Source organism: Helianthus annuus, chromosome 17 (genome assembly GCF_002127325.2).
Source record: "Helianthus annuus cultivar XRQ/B chromosome 17, HanXRQr2.0-SUNRISE, whole genome shotgun sequence".
NCBI lineage: Eukaryota > Viridiplantae > Streptophyta > Magnoliopsida > Asterales > Asteraceae > Helianthus > Helianthus annuus.
Genome location: NC_035449.2, coordinates 23,971,233 through 23,991,820, shown reverse-complemented (window position 1 = coordinate 23,991,820; position 20,588 = coordinate 23,971,233). Strand labels below are relative to the sequence as shown.

The following is a 20,588-nucleotide window of genomic DNA, read 5'->3' as shown; positions in this document are numbered from 1 at the left end:
AAAAAATAAAGCAAAATAAGTTGTTGTGTATATATAAAACCTCATTCAAACGAAATACAGTTTACTTACTCTGTGTATGAAAAGTAATCTAAACAGTGCAATTACTTGCATTGCTGCGTTGCTACAGGATTTGATGAGCTCGGTACCAACCGGTACCGAAAATACCGTTACCGAAATCCCCAAATGTGGGTACCGGTAACGAATATACCTAGTATGGTATGGTTCGGTACCGGTCGGTACTGATACGGCACCGGTATTTGAGAGTAAAAACCGGTGAATACCTGTACAGAACCGGTGCCGAAAATACACTGATTTGGTAAATTTAAGACCAGTACCTATACCCGATACCATTTGCTCATCTCTTAATGATGTTACTATAAATTAATGATAAATTCTAATTCTAATTTTAATTTAATAATTAATAATACATCACTGTTCATTAAGTTTTCTTTTTATCATATATAAATATAAATAAATAAATTTAAATTTCGTTGGAATTTAACCTGAAAATATTGTTTTTGAAAGTGAGACTTTTGAAGGGAGCCAAGAAGGCCTGACTGGTTTGAAAAGTGAGGTTAGGTGCGTGCTTGGGTGAGTCAGAGACAAAAACTATATAAAAAACACGCCAGTAACAGATGTTGCTTCATCCAACCGCCACGCAGATACGGACTGTTTGCAAAAGTTTATATCATCTCCTCTTTCAAGCCACCTTGCAAAATCATCACCCAAAAAACAATGTCAGATCTCTTTCCTCACGACCTGCAACTCCAAATCCTCAAACGTCTCCCTCTTAATTCCCTTCTCAAATTCCGTACAGTCTCCAAATCTTGGAACTCCCTCATCACAAGCAACCATTTCATCTCTTCACACCTCCAATCAATCACCCATAACAATCCTCAATCCCTATTCATCAGGTACTTTGATCGAACACGCAAAATCGAGCAATACATCACAGCAAAAGACGATCAAACATTCGGGATCCACTTTTCCAACATTGACTTCCAACACGCGAGCAAAACTGCATATTTTAGGATTGTTGGTTGTTGCAACGGTGTTGTTTGTTTGAGTGATGATTTATTTGATTCCATGTGTATGGTTGTTTTATGGAACCCGTCCATTCGTAAATCGGTACGGGTTTTGGTTCCGGATTATCAACAGAATTGTGTCTGGCCGCGATTTACTGTGTTAGGGTTTGGTGTTTGTCCGGTGACTCATGATCCTAAGGTTGTTAAAATTGTGTTTGTTAATGCCTTTTCGGTACCGGATCAAATTACGGTTGAGGATCCACCGTTGGTCGAGGTGTTTTCGGTTAACTCGGGTGGCTGGGGAAAGCCTTTTGGTCAGAATCGCAATCGTCCATGTAACAAGATTAATATCACTTGGTCTCAAGTGTGCTTTAATGGGGCAATACATTGGGTTGCTTACGATAGGCGAATTGAGGCAAGTGGACGGTGTATAATCGTGTCGTTTGATTTGGTACATGAGGTGTTTGATGAAATGCCACTGCCGGATGCTTTAGCGAGTCAAGATATCGGAAACTTGGCTATGAGTAGTCGTAAAGGACAACTTACGATGCTCGAGTATGATATGGAAAAGGGGAAAGAAGCTTGTGGTGTGTGGGTGATGAAAGAGTATGGTGTGCCGGGATCATGGGAAGAGATGTACGTTATTCGGTTACCAGGGATGTTAAGAAGGGTTGTTGGGTTTAGGACGAATGGGGATATGGTGTTGGCATTGAAGAATCATGAGCTGGTTTATGTTGAATGCACGGGGAATGTGAAGAGTCTTGGTATTTATGCGAATATACGCTCGTTTTTTGTTGGATCATACATGGAATCCCTGATTTTGATCAATCAGCTTGATCAGTAGATGTACTAGTTGATTCTCATAGCAATGAGGCATTAATTTGGCTTACAGACATAAACACATGATACATAAATACAGTTGTTTTCTTTGTGTTCTCAGATACTATATGCAATTTTTCATTAAACCTTGTGATACCCTTCTCTAGTTCTCTATAGGTTGGTTCTCTGTAAAGTGCAAGTCTCTGTTCACTCCAAAATAAGTACATTACCATAAAAACACACATCAAGACATGTTAACCAAACTGATGATGTATAGTGTTGGCACAACAGCAACTAACATAATACAAAAGGGGGGCATACCATAAGAAAAGCTTCTTTGACCAGTTGGGTAGAACAAGAAAACAACAGTTGCAACTGCAACATCAACATGAGCTAAATAAGCAACAACAATCCAAAGTCGAATACTCAGACAGAAACTAAGCTCCCACGGTGCTTGTTTTTCCGCTTATGAAGCATGGTTAAGCGATCCGACTCACAATGGGCTTCTTGGATTCGATGAATTATCCGAAGAGGATCGTTTAACTATAGCAAGAGAGCGAAATAATATGTGGGAGACCTTCTAGCAAGGGAGTCGCATTAATGGACGATGTGACTAAAAGGAAGAGAAAGCTATAATACAAATTAGATTCACACTAGCAACTAATCCAATATGCACAAACCCAATCTTAGAACAAATTTGCTTGCTTAGTCGGCTTCCCTGCAAAAATTTAAGTTACATAACTGAACCCAATCGTAGAACAAATTTGCTTGCCATGTAAATTTCACATTTACCATCAACCAAATCACACATACTATGTGATACACTAATGTATGAATTTGGACTTGAGACATGATCGTTTGAAGTTTCTAGTTTTAACTAGGGCTGCCAATTTTACACGAATACACAACACGAATCTACACGAAGTTAACAGGTATCGTGTATGGCCTTAACAGGTATCGTGTACCAAACAGGTAGACACGAGATTACCTGTTAATTTTCGTGTATAAACAGGTTAAATACCTGTTTACCTGTTAATACCCGTTAGTACAGATCTATCTATACTATATAATAAAAGAAACCAATGAAGGGACACATGTCATTCATTGAAGCCATTAGTTAAAAGATAATTATAAAATTAAACTTAATATAAATTTAAACAATTCGTATAGAAGATAATCTAATATTTTAAAATATTTATCAGATTTAATAATAATAATAATAATAATAAATTATTATAATAATTTATAACGATAACTCTTTTATAATATTTAAATAATGATTAAAAAGCTTTTTATTTTGATATACTCATATTAATTAATCAATTGATTTAATATTAACATATTAAGAAACAAAATGACTATTCGCTTAAGAAAAAAAAATAAAATAAAATGAATCAAAGGATAAGCATCGAATTACCGTTATTCTTTATTATTTTCATTACTTTGATATGAAAATATAATTTAATAAATATACTTAATCATATAGTAAGCAAATTTATTTGAGAAATAAGGAGGTATTGCCATGTGGATAGTTAGGCTTTAAGTGGTTGTAACTTTTGTATTAATTTCTTCGCATTAACACCTCAACTTCAGTATCGGTGGTCGCTGACAGTAGTGTGACATTAGTGCTCGTCCATACTATATAATAAAAGAAACCAATAAAGAGACACATGTCATTCATTGAAGTCATCAGTTAAAAGATAATTATAAAATTAAACTTAATATAAATTTAAACAATTCGTATAAGAGATAATCTAATATTTTAAAATATTTATCAGATTTAATAATAATAATAATAATAATGATAATAATAATAATAATAATAATAATAATAATAATAATTTCTCTAAAGGAGTGGGTAATAAAGGAGTGGGTAATATTATAAAATAATTTAGTAAAATTAAAGATGTTATTTTGGAGATTAAAACGGGGCTATAGACAGAAAAAAAATGGGTAAGTTGTTAGGAAAATATCATTAAGAATATAGAGATTAGAAATAACTTAGATAAAATTAATTAATGTTAACGAGTCAAAAAAATCGTAGGAGGCAAATCATGTGAAAAAAGATTACGTATTTACGTACACCAAGAAAAGTAGTCACCAGATATAATTTTTTATTAAATTCATTCAACCCGTGTAATAAGCGAGATTTTTTAAAGATATACCATTTTTATTTTTTACCATACAAAATTACATTTATGCAACTCGTGCAATACACGGGGTTTTTAAAAATATAACTTTTTTTTATTATGTAGTATATAAAATTAGATTTATTCAATCCATATAATACATAGAGTTTATAAAGAGATAACATTTTATTGTTCGATATATAAAATTACATGTGCTCAACCCGTATAACACATGAGATTCTTAAAAATGTAACATTTTTCATTATTTAATATATAAAATTAAATTTTCTTAACCTGTACAATACACAGGGTTTCTAAAAATACAACATTTTTTTATTATTTAATATATAAAATTACATTTATTCAACTCATATAATTAACGAGATTTTTAAATATATATTGTTTTATTATTTGATAAATAAAATTGTATTTATTCAACCCGTGTAATAAACAAGATTTTTAAAGATATATATATATATATATATATATATATATATATATATATATATATATATATATATATCATTTGGTATATAAAAATACATTTATTCAACCCGTGTAATACACGGGGTTCTAACCTAGTAAGAAATTAAACTAAATAAAACTCATCAGCCATGTGCGTGTGAGTTCCTTAATTCCTTTCTATTTTCATTCCTCATTCAATTAAAAAAAAAATAAAATCCTAAACTCCCTCGATAACTCTCAGATATCATGTCGTGTTCGTGTTTTTGTTCGTGTTAACAGGTATTAACAGGTCATTTTCATGTATAACAGTCGAACAGTCATGTTAACAGGTATTAACAGGTAATTTTTGTGTATATCGTGTCGTGTTCGTGTTCGTGTTTGAAAAAAATGACACGATAAATTATCGTGTCGTGTTCGTGTATGTAATTTCGTGTATCATGTCTTATCGTGTCGTGTCTTATCGTGTACGGGTATACACGATATGCCAGCCCTAGTTTTAACTTTTAACCTTAATTTCATATCTCCTAACATGGTTCAACAACAGATGAGTTTCGAATCGAATATGGTGTCATTTTGATATTTGCATCTACAACTTTGTATTCTATTTCTCTAGCAACTCGCTAGATGCATTTGCTTTATAATATTTCATTTTTTTCTTTAAAAAATTCTCCTGAATCAAATAAACAGTAAACTACAAATATAAATATATAATAAAATATTATAGCCAGTTTTTTTTGTATTTTCTTTAAAAAATTCTCCTATATATTAATAAGTGAATCAAATGAACAGTAAACTACAAATATAATAAAATATTATAGCCAGTTTTTTTTGTAAAGTTTTATTATCTTAATATTGTAATAATTGTTATCTCCTTTACTTTTTAAGTCTGATAACCTTGGTGTTAACCAATACTTGTATCGAAAATACCGGTTCGTTATCGGTACATGAAGGTAAAAACGAGCACCAGCCTGGTACATAAAACGCCAAAAGTCGGTACCAGATTGAGTTTGATAATCTTTTAGTTCGAGAAATTTGGTACTGCTACCCAGTATCATTTGCTCATCCCTGATCACGGGTACCGTACGAACACCAACGGTATCGTACAACTTTTTTTTAGTTTCAAGGGTAGGGATGAGCTCGGTTCCAACTGATACCGAATCAGTATTGGTACCGAAAATACCAGTTACGGTATCGGTATATGAAGGTAAAAACCGGTAGCGAACCGGTTGATGTGCGTGAAGTGTGTTATATTTTAGATGTATATTTTAGCCCTTTTTACACTTTTAGCCAAGTTTTAAATTTATAAAACACGATATTTACTAACACTAAACACACATGTGGGCAAGTGCACCCATCGTGGACGTAGTATAGTGTTGGTAAGATACCGAGGTCGTCCAAGGACACAAGAGCTTTTAATACCGGTTTATCCTCAACGTCTAATCAAATCAAAAAGTGAGAGAAAATGTTTTAAACTAAGAAAAATAAAAACTAACTAAATGCTGAAAAATAAAATAAAAACAGATAGACAAGATGAATCACTTGGATCCGACATGTGTGTTAGTATAACCTTTGATTATTTTCGCACTTTTGCACTCGTTTAAGAGATTATCTTAGTTATTGTAGTAGGCCCCTCTTTTGAAGGCGACGTTACCCTCAACCCAGTAGTTTGAGTCAGCAAGGATACAATCCTAAAGGGTCGGATTATTGAAAGATAATGAATTAAGTTATTAATGCAAATTGTGGTAGGCCCCGCTTTCGGCGGTGACGTTACCCTCGGCTAAGTAGTCTGAGTCAGCAGGGATACAGTCCTAAATAGCCGGGTTATAGTATTAATAGTAGTTAACTTATGAGGGGGTCAAAGAGTTTGGATCCCCGCCATCCAATACCTATGGGCATTGAAGGAGATCCTACTAAATTTGACCCAGGTCCCAAGCAGGACCTCTAAACGCTGAACAAGGGCAAGACCCTTACCAAACCGTTCCCTTAACCCCCGACCAGGTAGCCAACATACCTCCATATAGACCGTGGAGATATGAATGGTGAAAATCTTTTATTTTATATAGACAGTAAAATAACGCCAAGACACCACGGACAAACGATAAGGAAAGATCACCTTCAACATAAGTAACTAGTTATTAAAGTCATTAATACAAAACCAAATAAAAAGTGCAAAAGATTAAAAATAAAAAGTATTATACTAAACACTTGTCTTCACCAAGTGATGTAAGAGACTTAGGCAAACATGGCCTTGATTGTCAAGAACTCTTACGATCAATCTTGGATCCCGAGACGACTCACACACTCTACGATGGACAATGGATGATGGTGGTGGATGATGGTGTTATGGTGGTGGTGGGTGGTGGGTGAGGTGTGAGAGAGGTGGTGTGCCAAGGGATGAGATGGAATGAAACCAAGCACCCCTATTTATAGGCTGAACAGAAGGCTGGGCACGGCCCCGTGTCCGCTGGACACGCCCCCGTGCCCGTCTGACACTCTCTCTCTTCATTAATTGTAATTCGCAATTACAATTAACGCGCCTGCTGTACTTTCACCACGCCCCCGTGCCCGCTGGACACGGCCCCGTGGTGGGCAATGGAAGCTTCTACTAGTTTGTCTTTTCTGCTGCTTCTTGGGCACGGCCCCGTGTTCGCTGGACACGGGGCGTGTTCAGTCTTCTGTTTTCTCTTCTTTTCCTTGGGGGGTGCCGTTGAGGGTCCGGGCAGTCTACTTTTATTCCTTTTCTTGTATTTATGCTAGAATTAGTTGTCTTTTTGCTTCTTTTGTGATTTTGAGCTCATTTCATCCTGAAAATACAAAAGAAAGACAAAAACACTCTTTTTCCAACATTAGTACTTAAAAAGGGTTAGTTTTATGCCTTAATTGATGTGTTTTATATGTTGCATTTTACACACATCAAATACCCCCACACTTGAACTTTTGTTTGTCCTTAAGCAAAACTCTTTAAATGTGGCTTACACTCCCAAATGGAATAGGTAGAAGAGAAAGTTTTTAGCTTGTCCTAGAGTGTCGGGAATCCAAGGTCTTTATTGGGTTTTATTTTTATATTATTTACATTCCTATTCGTTATGATTTATTTAGAACGTTTCATAAGATAAATTACTTATTTGGGCATAGCATGCCTTTTTAAAATTCCATTTATATACAAGTTCACATACCTCACGGGGGATCACTCAACACTCGGCCGAAGGTGTATTTTTAGTGAATCACTCGAGAGCGGCATGGAACTTATTCCTACCATAAGCTTGCCAAGCAATCAATCCTCCTCCTTTTTAACTTTATTCCTTTGTAAATATCAAGAGGACTTTTTGGGTGAAGGGTTAGGCTTGGGTTAAATGTAGGTGGTTGGGTTAGTGGTTAGTAGAAAAGGGCGAAAAGCGTAAAAAGCGTCGGTTTTCGTAAAACACTTTGTTTTTTTTTCTTTTTTTCTTTTTTTTTTCTTCACTTTTTTTTTATTCTAATGAAGCATTTTTCAAACTAGGTTTCTTTTGATGAGCTTGTTTGTTTATTGCTAACTTCATCTCTTTTTTTTTTCTTTTTTTTTGTGTCTCAAGAAAACCGAGCTTTGTTACTAAAATAAAGGGTTTAAAATGAAAAAGGTTTTGGTGGGTAAAGGGTGTTTGTTTTGGGGAAAGAAACGAAAAGGTTTAGGCTCAAAGGGGTTAACTAGGGGGATTTTGGGTAGGTGGTAAAAAAAAAAGAAAAATAATGGTGTAGAAATAAAAAGGGGTTAGTCCTAATGCCTCCATCATTTACTTACTCGGATTTAAGTTGGTAAGGACCGGGAATGTATCGTCGTGGCAAGTTCTAGAGTCGTAAGAAACCAAGCGGCTATTCACACAAGAAACGAAAAATGAGCATTTAGTTTAAAGATGTATATTTGTATGCTCAATAAAGGCTCAAAACTCACTTTTGTGGGAATGGGTTTTCATGTGATCAAGTATATATAATCAAATTTTAACTAAGCTTGTCATGCCGTTTCATAATTTTCTTATGTTGGTTCTTTTTATCACGACGCTATCGGTTGTAAATTTGTAAAAATATAACCTTTTTAGAACTTGTTATTCCCAAATTAAACCAAGACAAGTTAAAAAAAAAAAACGAAAAGTTTTTGAAAAAATTTGGGGTGATTAGCGGTTCCAATAGAGTTTTTTGTAAGGTTTGTAATTAGGACTTGCAAAATTCAAGGTTTTAGCATCCCCCCACACTTAAATTACACATTGTCCTCAATGTGTTCCAAAAATAAGTTTTTCGGTTGATTAAAATGTGTAAAAGTGGGTTAAAAACAAGATTTTATGTTACTGGGTAGCTGAACACGGGGTGGTGTTGGCTGAGCACGACCCTGTGTCCAGACTGCCAGTACCAAAAGTAAACAGAAGGCTGGGCACGGGGGCGTGTTCAGTGAGCACGGCCCCGTGTCCAGGTACCTGAACTGGGCATTTCTGCAGATTTTTGGGCACGGGGGCGTGTTGGGTTGAGCACAAACCCGTGCTGAACCTGCTGTAATGAAGAAAAATTGTCGAGAGGCTCTGTTTTTGTGCATGGGGTGTTGGTTCAAGCTTCCCTTAGTATCCATCACCATCCTGAGTGTGTTTTATTCCTGCAAATTAAAACTAAACTAGAAAGCATAAAAGTTAAACTAATCTAAACCTAAGGATAGTTCCGCGGAATGCCTCCGTGGTGCGCCACGTTTATAAGGGTCCTTGGCTAGACCCTCCTTATCGGGTGGTTCTGGCTCATCTTCAATTAGGGGGTCATTATTGCCAAAAGGATATTTCATTGAGCGCTCAAGATCTATGCTCCTTTTGAATACCCCTAATTGAAGAGGTAGATTGTTGTACTTCCGGTTTTTCAAAGCTTCATGAGTTTTTACAAAAGGTCGTCCCAACACTAGAGGAGCATCATCAAGGATGACAAAGTCGGTTGGGATTACCATTTGATTTGTTTGAACCAAGATATCCTCAACTACACCGATTGATTTTATTATTTTCCGATTAGATAGAAAAATGGGTATTTGAAGTGGAGCAAAATCACTAATACTTAATTTTTCGAAAATGTAGTTAGGCATTATGTTAACACAAAGATCTTTATCGATTGTGATATTACTAATAAAGAAATTTTGAAAGAAACATGGAACCGGTGTAATGCTAATTTCAAAAGGATCTTCTTTTATTAGTGAGGTTTGATCATTAGTTAACTTAACACTTACCATGTCTTCAATTTTAGTATTAGTGTTTAACTCTTTAAAAAACTTGGCATGAGGGGTTACTAAACAATGATTTTCGAAAGTAGGTGACAAGAGATTAATTTCTTCAAAATTAGACTCTTCTTGAATTTTAACATTATCGGACTCACCTTTTTCGTTGTTTAACTCATGTGTCGGTTTTTCACTTCCTTGTTCTTCCATTTTTACATTTTCAACTATCTCTACGTTATTATTACAATTTAATTCTTCTCTTGCGCGGGATTCCTCTTCCCTTGCGCGAGATTCTTTCATGTAACGTTCGATAGTTTTAATGTGTTCTAATATCCTATTGGTCACTTCGGTGAGAGAAAAAGAATTTGGATCCTCAAAGCTTGAATCCGGTTGTTCGATCCTTGGCTCCTCATAATACTCATATGAAGTAGATGGCTCACACCATTGTTCTTCATTGTAAGTATATGATGGATAAGGGTTGACACTTTGTTCTTCATAGTACTCATATGAGGTGGGTTGTTCACGCCATGGTTCCTCATAATAAGAGTATGAAGGTGGTGGCTCATATCTTGAGTCATCAAAGTATGAGTATGAAGGCTCATACCTTGGTTCATCAAAATATGAGTATGAGGGAGGAGGTTCATACCTTTGGTCTTCATAGGATGTGTATGAAGTTGATGGTTCGTACCTGGGCTCCTCATAATGGTTGTATGAATTGGATGGTTGATATGAGTTATTATATTGAACCGAGCGTGTGTTACGACAATTAGTGCAATAATTACCCTTATAATCATCCTCATCATAGGTGTAGTTGTAGCCTCTTGAGTATTGATCCATAAGAATCACTCAACAGAGCACAACTGAGTCTCGGGACCAGAAAACAAAAATAAAGACGGAAACAGAAGCTGGACACGGCCCCGTGTTCAATGGACACGGCCCCGTGTTCAATGGACACGGCCCCGTGTTCAGGGTCTGTATCTGGGCGTTTTAATTAAAGTTACTGGTCACGTTGGACACGGCCCCGTGTTCAGACTCTGTATCTGGGTATCTAACTAAAAATATGCAGCACGGGGGCGTGTTCAGCGAGCACGGCCCCGTGTTCAGGCTACTGTAAATGCAAACTAAACTAAAATGCAGAAAAATTTGCGCGCGTTTTGAAAATGTTTTGAAAAATTGATTAGGCCGTCGATTTTAAGCTTTCTTAAAATCCTTGTGTCCCCGGCAGCGGCGCCAAAAACTTGATGTGCGTGAAGTGTGTTATATTTTAGATGTATATTTTAGCCCTTTTTACACTTTTAGCCAAGTTTTAAATTTATAAAACACGATATTTACTAACACTAAACACACATGTGGGCAAGTGCACCCATCGTGGACGTAGTATAGTGTTGGTAAGATACCGAGGTCGTCCAAGGACACAAGAGCTTTTAATACCGGTTTATCCTCAACGTCTAATCAAATCAAAAAGTGAGAGAAAATGTTTTAAACTAAGAAAAATAAAAACTAACTAAATGCTGAAAAATAAAATAAAAACAGATAGACAAGATGAATCACTTGGATCCGACATGTGTGTTAGTATAACCTTTGATTATTTTCGCACTTTTGCACTCGTTTAAGAGATTATCTTAGTTATTGTAGTAGGCCCCTCTTTTGAAGGCGACGTTACCCTCAACCCAGTAGTTTGAGTCAGCAAGGATACAATCCTAAAGGGTCGGATTATTGAAAGATAATGAATTAAGTTATTAATGCAAATTGTGGTAGGCCCCGCTTTCGGCGGTGACGTTACCCTCGGCTAAGTAGTCTGAGTCAGCAGGGATACAGTCCTAAATAGCCGGGTTATAGTATTAATAGTAGTTAACTTATGAGGGGGTCAAAGAGTTTGGATCCCCACCATCCAATACCTATGGGCATTGAAGGAGATCCTACTAAATTTGACCCAGGTCCCAAGCAGGACCTCTAAACGCTGAACAAGGGCAAGACCCTTACCAAACCGTTCCCTTAACCCCCGACCAGGTAGCCAACATACCTCCATATAGACCGTGGAGATATGAATGGTGAAAATCTTTTATTTTATATAGACAGTAAAATAACGCCAAGACACCACGGACAAACGATAAGGAAAGATCACCTTCAACATAAGTAACTAGTTATTAAAGTCATTAATACAAAACCAAATAAAAAGTGCAAAAGATTAAAAATAAAAAGTATTATACTAAACACTTGTCTTCACCAAGTGATGTAAGAGACTTAGGCAAACATGGCCTTGATTGTCAAGAACTCTTACGATCAATCTTGGATCCCGAGACGACTCACACACTCTACGATGGACAATGGATGATGGTGGTGGATGATGATGTTATGGTGGTGGTGGGTGGTGGGTGAAGTGTGAGAGAGGTGGTGTGCCAAGGGATGAGATGGAATGAAACCAAGCACCCCTATTTATAGGCTGAACAGAAGGCTGGGCACGGCCCCGTGTCCGCTGGACACGCCCCCGTGCCCGTCTGACACTCTCTCTCTTCATTTTTTGTAATTCGCAATTACAATTAATGCGCCTGCTGTACTTTCACCACGCCCCCGTGCCCGCTGGACACGGTCCCGTGGTGGGCAATGGAAGCTTCTACTAGTTTGTCTTTTCTGCTGCTTCTTGGGCACGGCCCCGTGTTCGCTGGACACGGGGCGTGTTCAGTCTTCTGTTTTCTCTTCTTTGCCTTGGGGGGTGCCGTTGAGGGTCCGGGCAGTCTACTTTTATTCCTTTTCTTGTATTTATGCTAGAATTAGTTGTCTTTTTGCTTTTTTTGTGATTTTGAGCTCATTTCATCCTGAAAATACAAAAGAAAGACAAAAACACTCTTTTTCCAACATTAGTACTTAAAAAGGGTTAGTTTTATGCCTTAATTGATGTGTTTTATATGTTGCATTTTACACACATCACCGGTACTATGAACGCCAAACGTCAGTACCGAACTAGTACTTAGGATCTTTCGGTTCAGGAAATTCGGTACCGGTACCTATTACTATTTGCTCATCTTTGACTACGGGCTTCTACCGAACAACATCATTACCATACAACTTTTTTAGTTGATTTTCTTTCGGTTATTTTTTAGTGTTTTTTTTCTACATTTTCTTTTTATTCTTGTCAGCGATTCCGTATGCGACGCGCTCGTAGTGATTTCAAACACATATAAACACAGACTAAATAACAAAAGAAGTTCGCCGCAACGCGGCGACGGTTTTTATAACTAGTTTATGTTAGAAACTTATGTATTACATGGGTTGAACAAATGGAATTTATATCAAATAGTTAGTAATAAAGGCATATGAATTTTAAAACGATATTTTGAGATAAGATATAACTGACTTTTTTTATCAAGAAATAGAATACAAAGATGTGAAATAAAAGAACTGAAAAAATAATATTGGGCATGTAGAATTGTGACGTGTAACTAGGGCTGTTCACGAGCCGAACCGAACCGATCAGACCTTTGCTCGTGCTCAGTTTGTTTACAAACCGATCCGAACCAAACCAAGCGTTTTTTCAACCGAGCCAAAGTCGAGCGAGCGTCTTTCGATCCGAGCATTTTTCGAACGAACGTCGAGCGAGTATCGAGCGTCGCGGAACAAACAAGGAAAATGACGATGGGAGTGCTAGTTATTAAAATAAAGTGCAGTTTTCGTCCCTGATGTTTCATCCAATAGAACACAAGTAAAAAATTAACAAATAACAAGGAATACAAAAACACTCAACTAGTTCTATCGAGATCAGCTAAGCGTGAAGATAAATTGTCGACCGACTGAAACATACCCGTGTTTTATCGGAAGTTTGAAATTGAATAAACCGATTAAAGAAAACCCTGGCGAGTTGCTGTCTTGGCGAGTGGCGATGGAGAAATCGAATAACGATGGCCAATGGGGGGTTTTGATTACTTCTGAATCAAATGGCGGGTTGAGACTTGAGTATTGATCGACGTTTCACATTTTAGTATTTGAAATTTTGACTCAATACTTAAATTGGACATTTAAGTATTGGACAATGAAATATTGATATTGGATTTGAATTCCAATTACTTAAATGAGATCTATTTGGATCTTGGACCAAACAGTGTTGATGTTGGTCTCTAGTCATTTCATTAAAAATGATACACACACAAGTGTGTATATACATATATATATATATATATTAAAAGTTAAATCGAGCCAACCGAGCCGAACCGAACTGAGCGGACCTTTGCTCGTGCTCGGTTCGTTTACAAACCTAACCGATCCGAACCGAGCATTTTTTCAATCGAGCTGAATCGAACGAGCAAATTCCGAGCATTTTTCGAGCGAGCATCGAACGAGCGTCGAGCGCCGAGCAATTTGAACAGCCCTACGTGTAACACAATCAGTTACTTATTTGTTTTATGAAAAAAATAATATTGGACATGTAGAACTATGACATGTAACACAATCATTTACTTATTTTTTTTATCTTATACAGATGATTAATGATAAATTTTACCGACATATTTCAACCCAGTCTCGTTTACTTGCACTTGAGATTTTTCAAAATTATGAGGATAAAAAAAATAAGGGATGTTGGCCTCTAATAATCTCAAGTTGACGTCACTGGCCATTGGCAGCCCCACATTTTTTTTATTCTCTCTGTCAGTCCCACCTTTCAACTATTTTTCCTCCACCGTTCCTCTACTAAAAAACCTAACAGAGTTAAGTTTTTTTCCGAATTACAAACTGATGCTTTAGGGCTTTTGATCATAACGAGGATATGAGTCTATTGATGTAAAACTCATCTCGAAACGATGCTTCAAACGACTAGATTTTTGTTAAGTGGAAGTTTAAACACCTGAATTGAAACATCGTTTTCGTCGTTTGGAGCAACATTTCAAGGTAAGTTTTATATCAGTAGACTCGTATCCTCGTTCTGATCAAAAACCTTAAAACGATAGTTTGTAATTCTGAAAAAAATTTAACGGACTCCGTTAAGTTTTTTAACTAAGGACTAGTGGAGAAAAAATAGTTGAAAGATGAGATTGACATGGGAAATAATAAAAGGTGAGACGATGTGTAGTTGTGATTATTAGAGACCACTATCGCAAAAAGTAAATTTTAAAACCAAGGTGCGGTTTATACAATTTTCTAAATCACTAGGGGTAAAAAAAAGTTGTATAAAAGAAGGTGCTACAATGGGTTTTAAGCTTTAACTCAAGCAAGTAAGTTCTAGGCATCCATCACAAATCAAGGTCGGCCATTGATTCTGAGTTCTGAACGATGTCCGCTAGAGCTTTAAGAAAAGTCCTCAATCAACAAGAATCAGCTAACAATCTTAACAACGATTTGTCGGACGTTGATGAATCCGAATCTCCCCCTGATTCACCTCAACCCTTTTCTAATCCCTTCGATCTCCTCAACGACCAAGACCAACAAGAACAGGTTCGTTTAATTCAATGGATGTTTTTAGTTCTTTATCCTATCTACAATAGTTAAATTTGTATTATTATTATTATTATTTGGTGATTAATTTTTGGTGTAGTAAGTATTTGTTCTGTTTTAAAATCTTTTGAATTGAATAGATAGGGTTCTTGTGTGATATATTAAGAATATCAAGTTTATTAGTAATAGCACTTGCTATAATATTATTATTTTCTAGTAATATTAGTTTTATAAATTACTTGTTCTTCTGTCTTAATTAAGGACTCTGCCCAGCTCAAATTTGGACGGATAAACCCTAGAAAACTGTGGTTAAATATTATGGAGTATAAAGTGAACAAGAAGAATAATCACTTGTTGGGCCGAAGGACTTCACTCACCAAGTCGGGTAGGGTCGGGTAGGGCCGGTTAGAGTCATTAATCAGTTCTACTATGTGTGACTAATCTAATCTAATTATTATTGGATTATGATAGATAATGTAAATGAGTTGATTTGTATTTATCTAGAATAGATTTAGAGTCTTGGTATGATTATAATTAGTTAATTACCGAGTTATGGTTATAAAAATGCATCGAGCCTATGATGTGGTTAAATATGATGTAATTGAGGTTTTGAGTTATTTTTCTTGTTTGGAGAGCTTATTCCAAGATTTTTTTTTCTGTGTTTTCGGTTTGTGTTCATCGGTTTGAGACTTGAGAAATTACAAGATTTCATATAAGAATCATGTTCTTAGTAATTGTGTATTTCAAGTTATAATTTTTTTTCAAGTTTCAGATCATATTTACTCAGGGAACAAGCTAAAGCATGTTTATTTAAGTTTATTAAGATTTGGATGAGTGTTGATCAAGAAAGTGTGACATAAAGATATGCCTTGGAGAAAAGGGCTAAATAATACGATTTTAGCTGGTTTTCTTATTTGATTTTATTTGGTTTCATTATATTGTTTAAAGAACATATCTGGAGAATTATCGTTCTGTTTTATGAGTTCACAAATTTGGAGATGTTCTCGTTTTTTGTTCGTCTTTACGCTTGTGTTGATGCTAACATTCTTGAGTTCTTTATCAACAACTGTGTGCCTTTTCTCTTAGTTTTTATTATCAAAGTATCAAGATTTACAATAATCCACTCTAGTTACACATTTAAGGTTCTTCATTACTTCATACATAGTGGTCGATAGCGAATAGCGACAAGGCACTGATAAGATCCGATTCTAATTAATGGCAATATAAATTGGAATTGAAATTGATAGGAAGAAGATGATCCAATCGGATCTTATAGACTCGATAACAAACTCCGAAGAGTTCCAGGGCTACGCCCTCTCTCTGTAAATAGAGCCTAACAAACTTACGCCTTTTCTTATCCCCCTCCCCAAGTAATTACTGACTCATACTTATACTATATTATTTGCACTTACCCCCCTCCTACAATAGACAATTAACATTTAGACTAGAAACTAGAACATGATTCCTATCAGGCACCTATAGGCTACGTAGCGAATAGCGACCGCTATTTTATAAATAGCGATACACTAGAAAAAGAATTTTGAAAATTTTTATATGTATATATCAAAATACTCTTGTATATGTGCTATTTTACATGTATATTTAACAAAAACCTATAAATCCAGCTATTTTATAGCTATATCTAATTGCTATTTACATAAAAAAAAACCTAACTGTCACTATTCACGCTATTGGTCGCTATGACCCACATAGCGACACTTGGTCGCATCGCTACATAGCGCGCTATAGCGGTCGCTATAGCCGCTATTGACAACTATGACTTCATATTATTTATCATTGAACTTGTATGTTACAAGAAGGAATTTGTCACATCTTGTTTGAACTTTTTTTCAACATATGTATTGTTTGTTCATGCTATTATATAATCAATATCCATTGCAGGAAAGTGAGCCGAGTGATGTTGAAACATCCTCTACAGTGAAAAAAGAAGACGATGATGATAAGAAAAACACTGCTACCAATGCCGCACCGTCAAATAAAAAATCAAAGAAAAAGAAAAAGAAGAAAAACAAAACAAAGGAGTTATCTTCAAATACAGACGACGCGGACTCGTTAGATTCTATATTGAACGATTTATCTTTTGGAGTTGATTTATCCGGTGGTCGACATCAGCCTTCAAATGGGAAACCGGAAAATGTAAATGGTGCAGGGAAAAGATGCACGACAAACATACTGCAAGTGGATCCAAAATTTCTTAGTGCAGATAACGAGTTAAGGAGAATATTCGGGTCAAAAGTAGTTAATTCGTTTGAAAAAAGTAATCGAGCGGGAAGTTCTAGACAACTGGGTCGTCCGAGGAGACGTGTAATTCAAAAATATAAAAAAACAATTATTATATCTCCTTCGGATCATTGGCCTCGATGGGATGGATCTCTATCCATGGAGCTACTTGAAAACAAAAATGGATGCAATTATTTCAGGCAAGTTTTATTTGTTAGAGTAAAATGCCATTTTCGTCCCCAAGGTTTGGCCAGTTTTTGCGACTTTCATCCAAAGGTTTGTTTTTCCACTTCTGGATCCAAACGGTTTAAAATCTTGCCGTTTTCATCCGGCTCGTTAACTCCATCCATTTTTCTCCGTTAAGTCAGGGCCCAGGGGTATTTCCATCTTTTTTGCTAGCTTAAAGGGCAATTTAGTCTTTTTCAGGGGTATTCGGTCTTTCTACATAAAGTGAAAAAGATCTGAGTTGCCCTTTAAGTTAGCAAAAAAGACGGAAATACCTCTGACTTAACGAAGAAAAATGGATGGATTTAACGAGCCGAATGAAAATGCCAAGATTTCAACCTTTTGGATTTAGATGCGGAAAAACAAACCTTTGAACAAACGTCGCAAAACTGGCCAAACCTTAGACGAAATTGCATTTTACTCTTTTTGGTATATCCATAATTTCATTGGTACATATTTCTGTAATCTGACCTTTTGTTTCGGTGCCAACGTGTCATTTCAAATAGATATGTGCATTCATCTACCTACAGCCTGGCTCAACAACAATTTGAAGCTGCCAAATCATCGCACGATCTTAATACCATAGCAAGTATTCTGCTACGCTATCCGTATCATATAGATTCACTCATAACTCTAGCCGAATATTTTAAATTTTCTGGTGAACTTCAAATGTCGGCAGATTCAACCGCAAAAGCTCTATATGCATTAGAATGTGCATGGCACCCTTTATTCACCCCGTTACAGGGTAACTGTCAACTGAAATACGAACACGACACAAATAAACCGTTTTTCACTACCCTTTTTGCTCACATGAAGAACATGGATAGACGTGGTTGCCATCGCTCTGCGCTCGAACTCTGCAAGTTATTAATCTCTCTTGATTCAGATGATCCGATGGGTGCTTTATTTTGCGTTGATTATTTCGCGTTAAGATCCGAGGAGTATAAATGGTTAGAAAGGTTTTCCGAAGAATATAATAGCGATAATTCTATGTGGTTATATCCAAACTTTTCGTATTCTCTTGCGATTTGTCGGTTTTATCTTGAACGTGAAGAACGTTTGAAAGAAACAGAAACGAAGGCGACTTCAAGTGATCTTATGAAACAGGCTTTAATGCTTCACCCTTCGGTTGTAAAGAAGTTGGTGGTCAAAGCTCCGTTGAAAGAACAGGTATGGTCAAAGATAGTCAACCATAGGTTTTTCGGAAAAGATGAAACGGGAAGTGAATCGTTGGATCATTTGATTAATATATACGTGGAGAAGAGTTATATCATATGGAGACTCCCCGAGCTGCATAACTTTTTAAAAGATACAGCGTTATCAGTAATCGAAAAGATGGAAATTAATCAAAGTGAAGCTCGGGATTGGGCATGTGTGAGAGAAGAAGCATTCGCATCCAATAAGAACGAGTGAGTTACGACTTATGAGTATACATTCTTCATTCTTGATTATGAATGCTACATTAAAAAAAATATGTTTGATGATTATGATTGTTTTTACAGGTATTCACACTTGATGGTGTCTGATTTTTCGGATTCAACACCGACCATCCCACCAGAAAATTTGCAAAATTTTATGGTGGATCCAAGGTTGTTAGAAATGCATAATAATGACGGTAACCATAACCAAGAAAACGGTGATGGTGTTGTACGTCTTGAGGTTACAGACCAAAATGCGTTGGCGGTTTTGTTAGAGGCTATGATGCCATGGGTTGATTATGAAACAGGAGAAGGAGACGACATGCCGCAAGATAATGAAGATTAAACTTCATGAGAGTTGGAAGTGGATGGTGTTATATTTCCTTTGATGAGATGGTTTTCATTTTTGAGGTGAATAATCAGATTTTTTATGTCAATTGGAAGATGTTGATGAGGATTGTTATTTGTTACTTAACAATTTGTTGGTGGTTACTTGCATTTAGAAGATGGTATTTATAATTTGTTTGATTGTTAGTTAGTTATGTGATGATTTGATCGCTTATTGTTGTTTGGATAAATAAACCAAACAAATTTAGACCATAAATAACTAAACCACTCAAAAGGTGATGCCACGTCAGCTCCACATAGGCTAAAGTATCAATTAACTATGGTGCAGTGGTTTATCTAAAAAATAAATATAGAAAAAAATAAAAAGAAATAAGAAAAAGCTTGATTGGTTGAAGCACCCCCTTGGCCCCACGCCTTTACCTTTTGTGCTGGCCAGTCCAATGGCGGAAGCACTAGACCTGGCGGTCGGGTCGGATCGGGTTGGGTTGGGTCATGGGTCAAAACGGGTTGGGGTCAAAGTGGGTTCGGGTCAAAACGGGTCAATTATAAAAAATGGTTGTTTTGGTTCGGGTCGAAACGGGTCCGGGTCGGAACGGGTCCGGGTCAGAACGGGTTCGGGTCAAAGTGGGTTCGGGTCAAAACGGGTCAATTATAAAAAAGGGTTGTTTTGGTTCGGGTCGAAACGGGTCCGGGTCAGAACGGGTCCGGGTCGGAACGGGTCTGGGTCAGAACGGGTTTCGGGTCGGGTCAGGTTTTGCTTTTTTTTTTTTTTTTTTGCAATATAACTTTGGTGTTTAAACGGCTCGTAAATACTGTTATTACATGCTTAGTTGCTTAGTTGTTATACAGATTTCATTTGATTTCAAAACCATTCTATAGGCCTATACGGTGCAATTCCATTATAGGTCTATACATATGCGTTGTGTTCGATGATTTAATTGTTCACAGTTGACTGTGCAATACTTAGTTCAATTGATTTCACAACAATTCACATTTTCCTACAATTACAAGTTGCAAAACTGAAATGAAACGAAACGAAACAAAAAAAATTTGAAAATATTGAAACCGTGTCGGCCTGAAACCCGTTGCGATCCGAAACCCGTCGCGATCCGAAACCCGTCCTGTGCGGAAACTCGTGTCGGCCTAAAACCCGTTGCAATCCGAAACCTGTCCCGTGTGGAAACTCATGTTGGCCTAAAACCTGTCCCGTGCGGAAACTCGTGTCGGCCTAAAACCCGTTGCGATCTGAAACCCGTGTCGACCTAAAACCTGTTGCGAT

At 36.5% G+C, this 20,588-nt stretch overlaps 2 protein-coding genes across 2 annotated transcripts; both read left to right on the top strand.

Annotated features, from left to right (window-relative positions):
* The first annotated feature begins 623 nt into the window (after positions 1–623).
* Positions 624–2,010, top strand: LOC110923417 (F-box/kelch-repeat protein At3g06240). The gene has a single exon (XM_022167516.2). The coding sequence runs from the start codon at positions 736–738 to the stop codon at positions 1,867–1,869; it is 1,134 nt and encodes a 377-aa protein (XP_022023208.1). The 5' UTR covers positions 624–735; the 3' UTR covers positions 1,870–2,010.
* A 12,821-nt stretch (positions 2,011–14,831) lies between these two features.
* Positions 14,832–19,503, top strand: LOC110926492 (transcription factor 25). Its single transcript, XM_022170257.2, has 4 exons — positions 14,832–15,077; positions 16,980–17,518; positions 18,050–18,952; positions 19,046–19,503. The coding sequence occupies exons 1-4, from the start codon at positions 14,916–14,918 to the stop codon at positions 19,305–19,307; spliced, it is 1,866 nt and encodes a 621-aa protein (XP_022025949.1). The 5' UTR covers positions 14,832–14,915; the 3' UTR covers positions 19,308–19,503.
* The last annotated feature ends 1,085 nt before the right edge of the window (positions 19,504–20,588 follow it).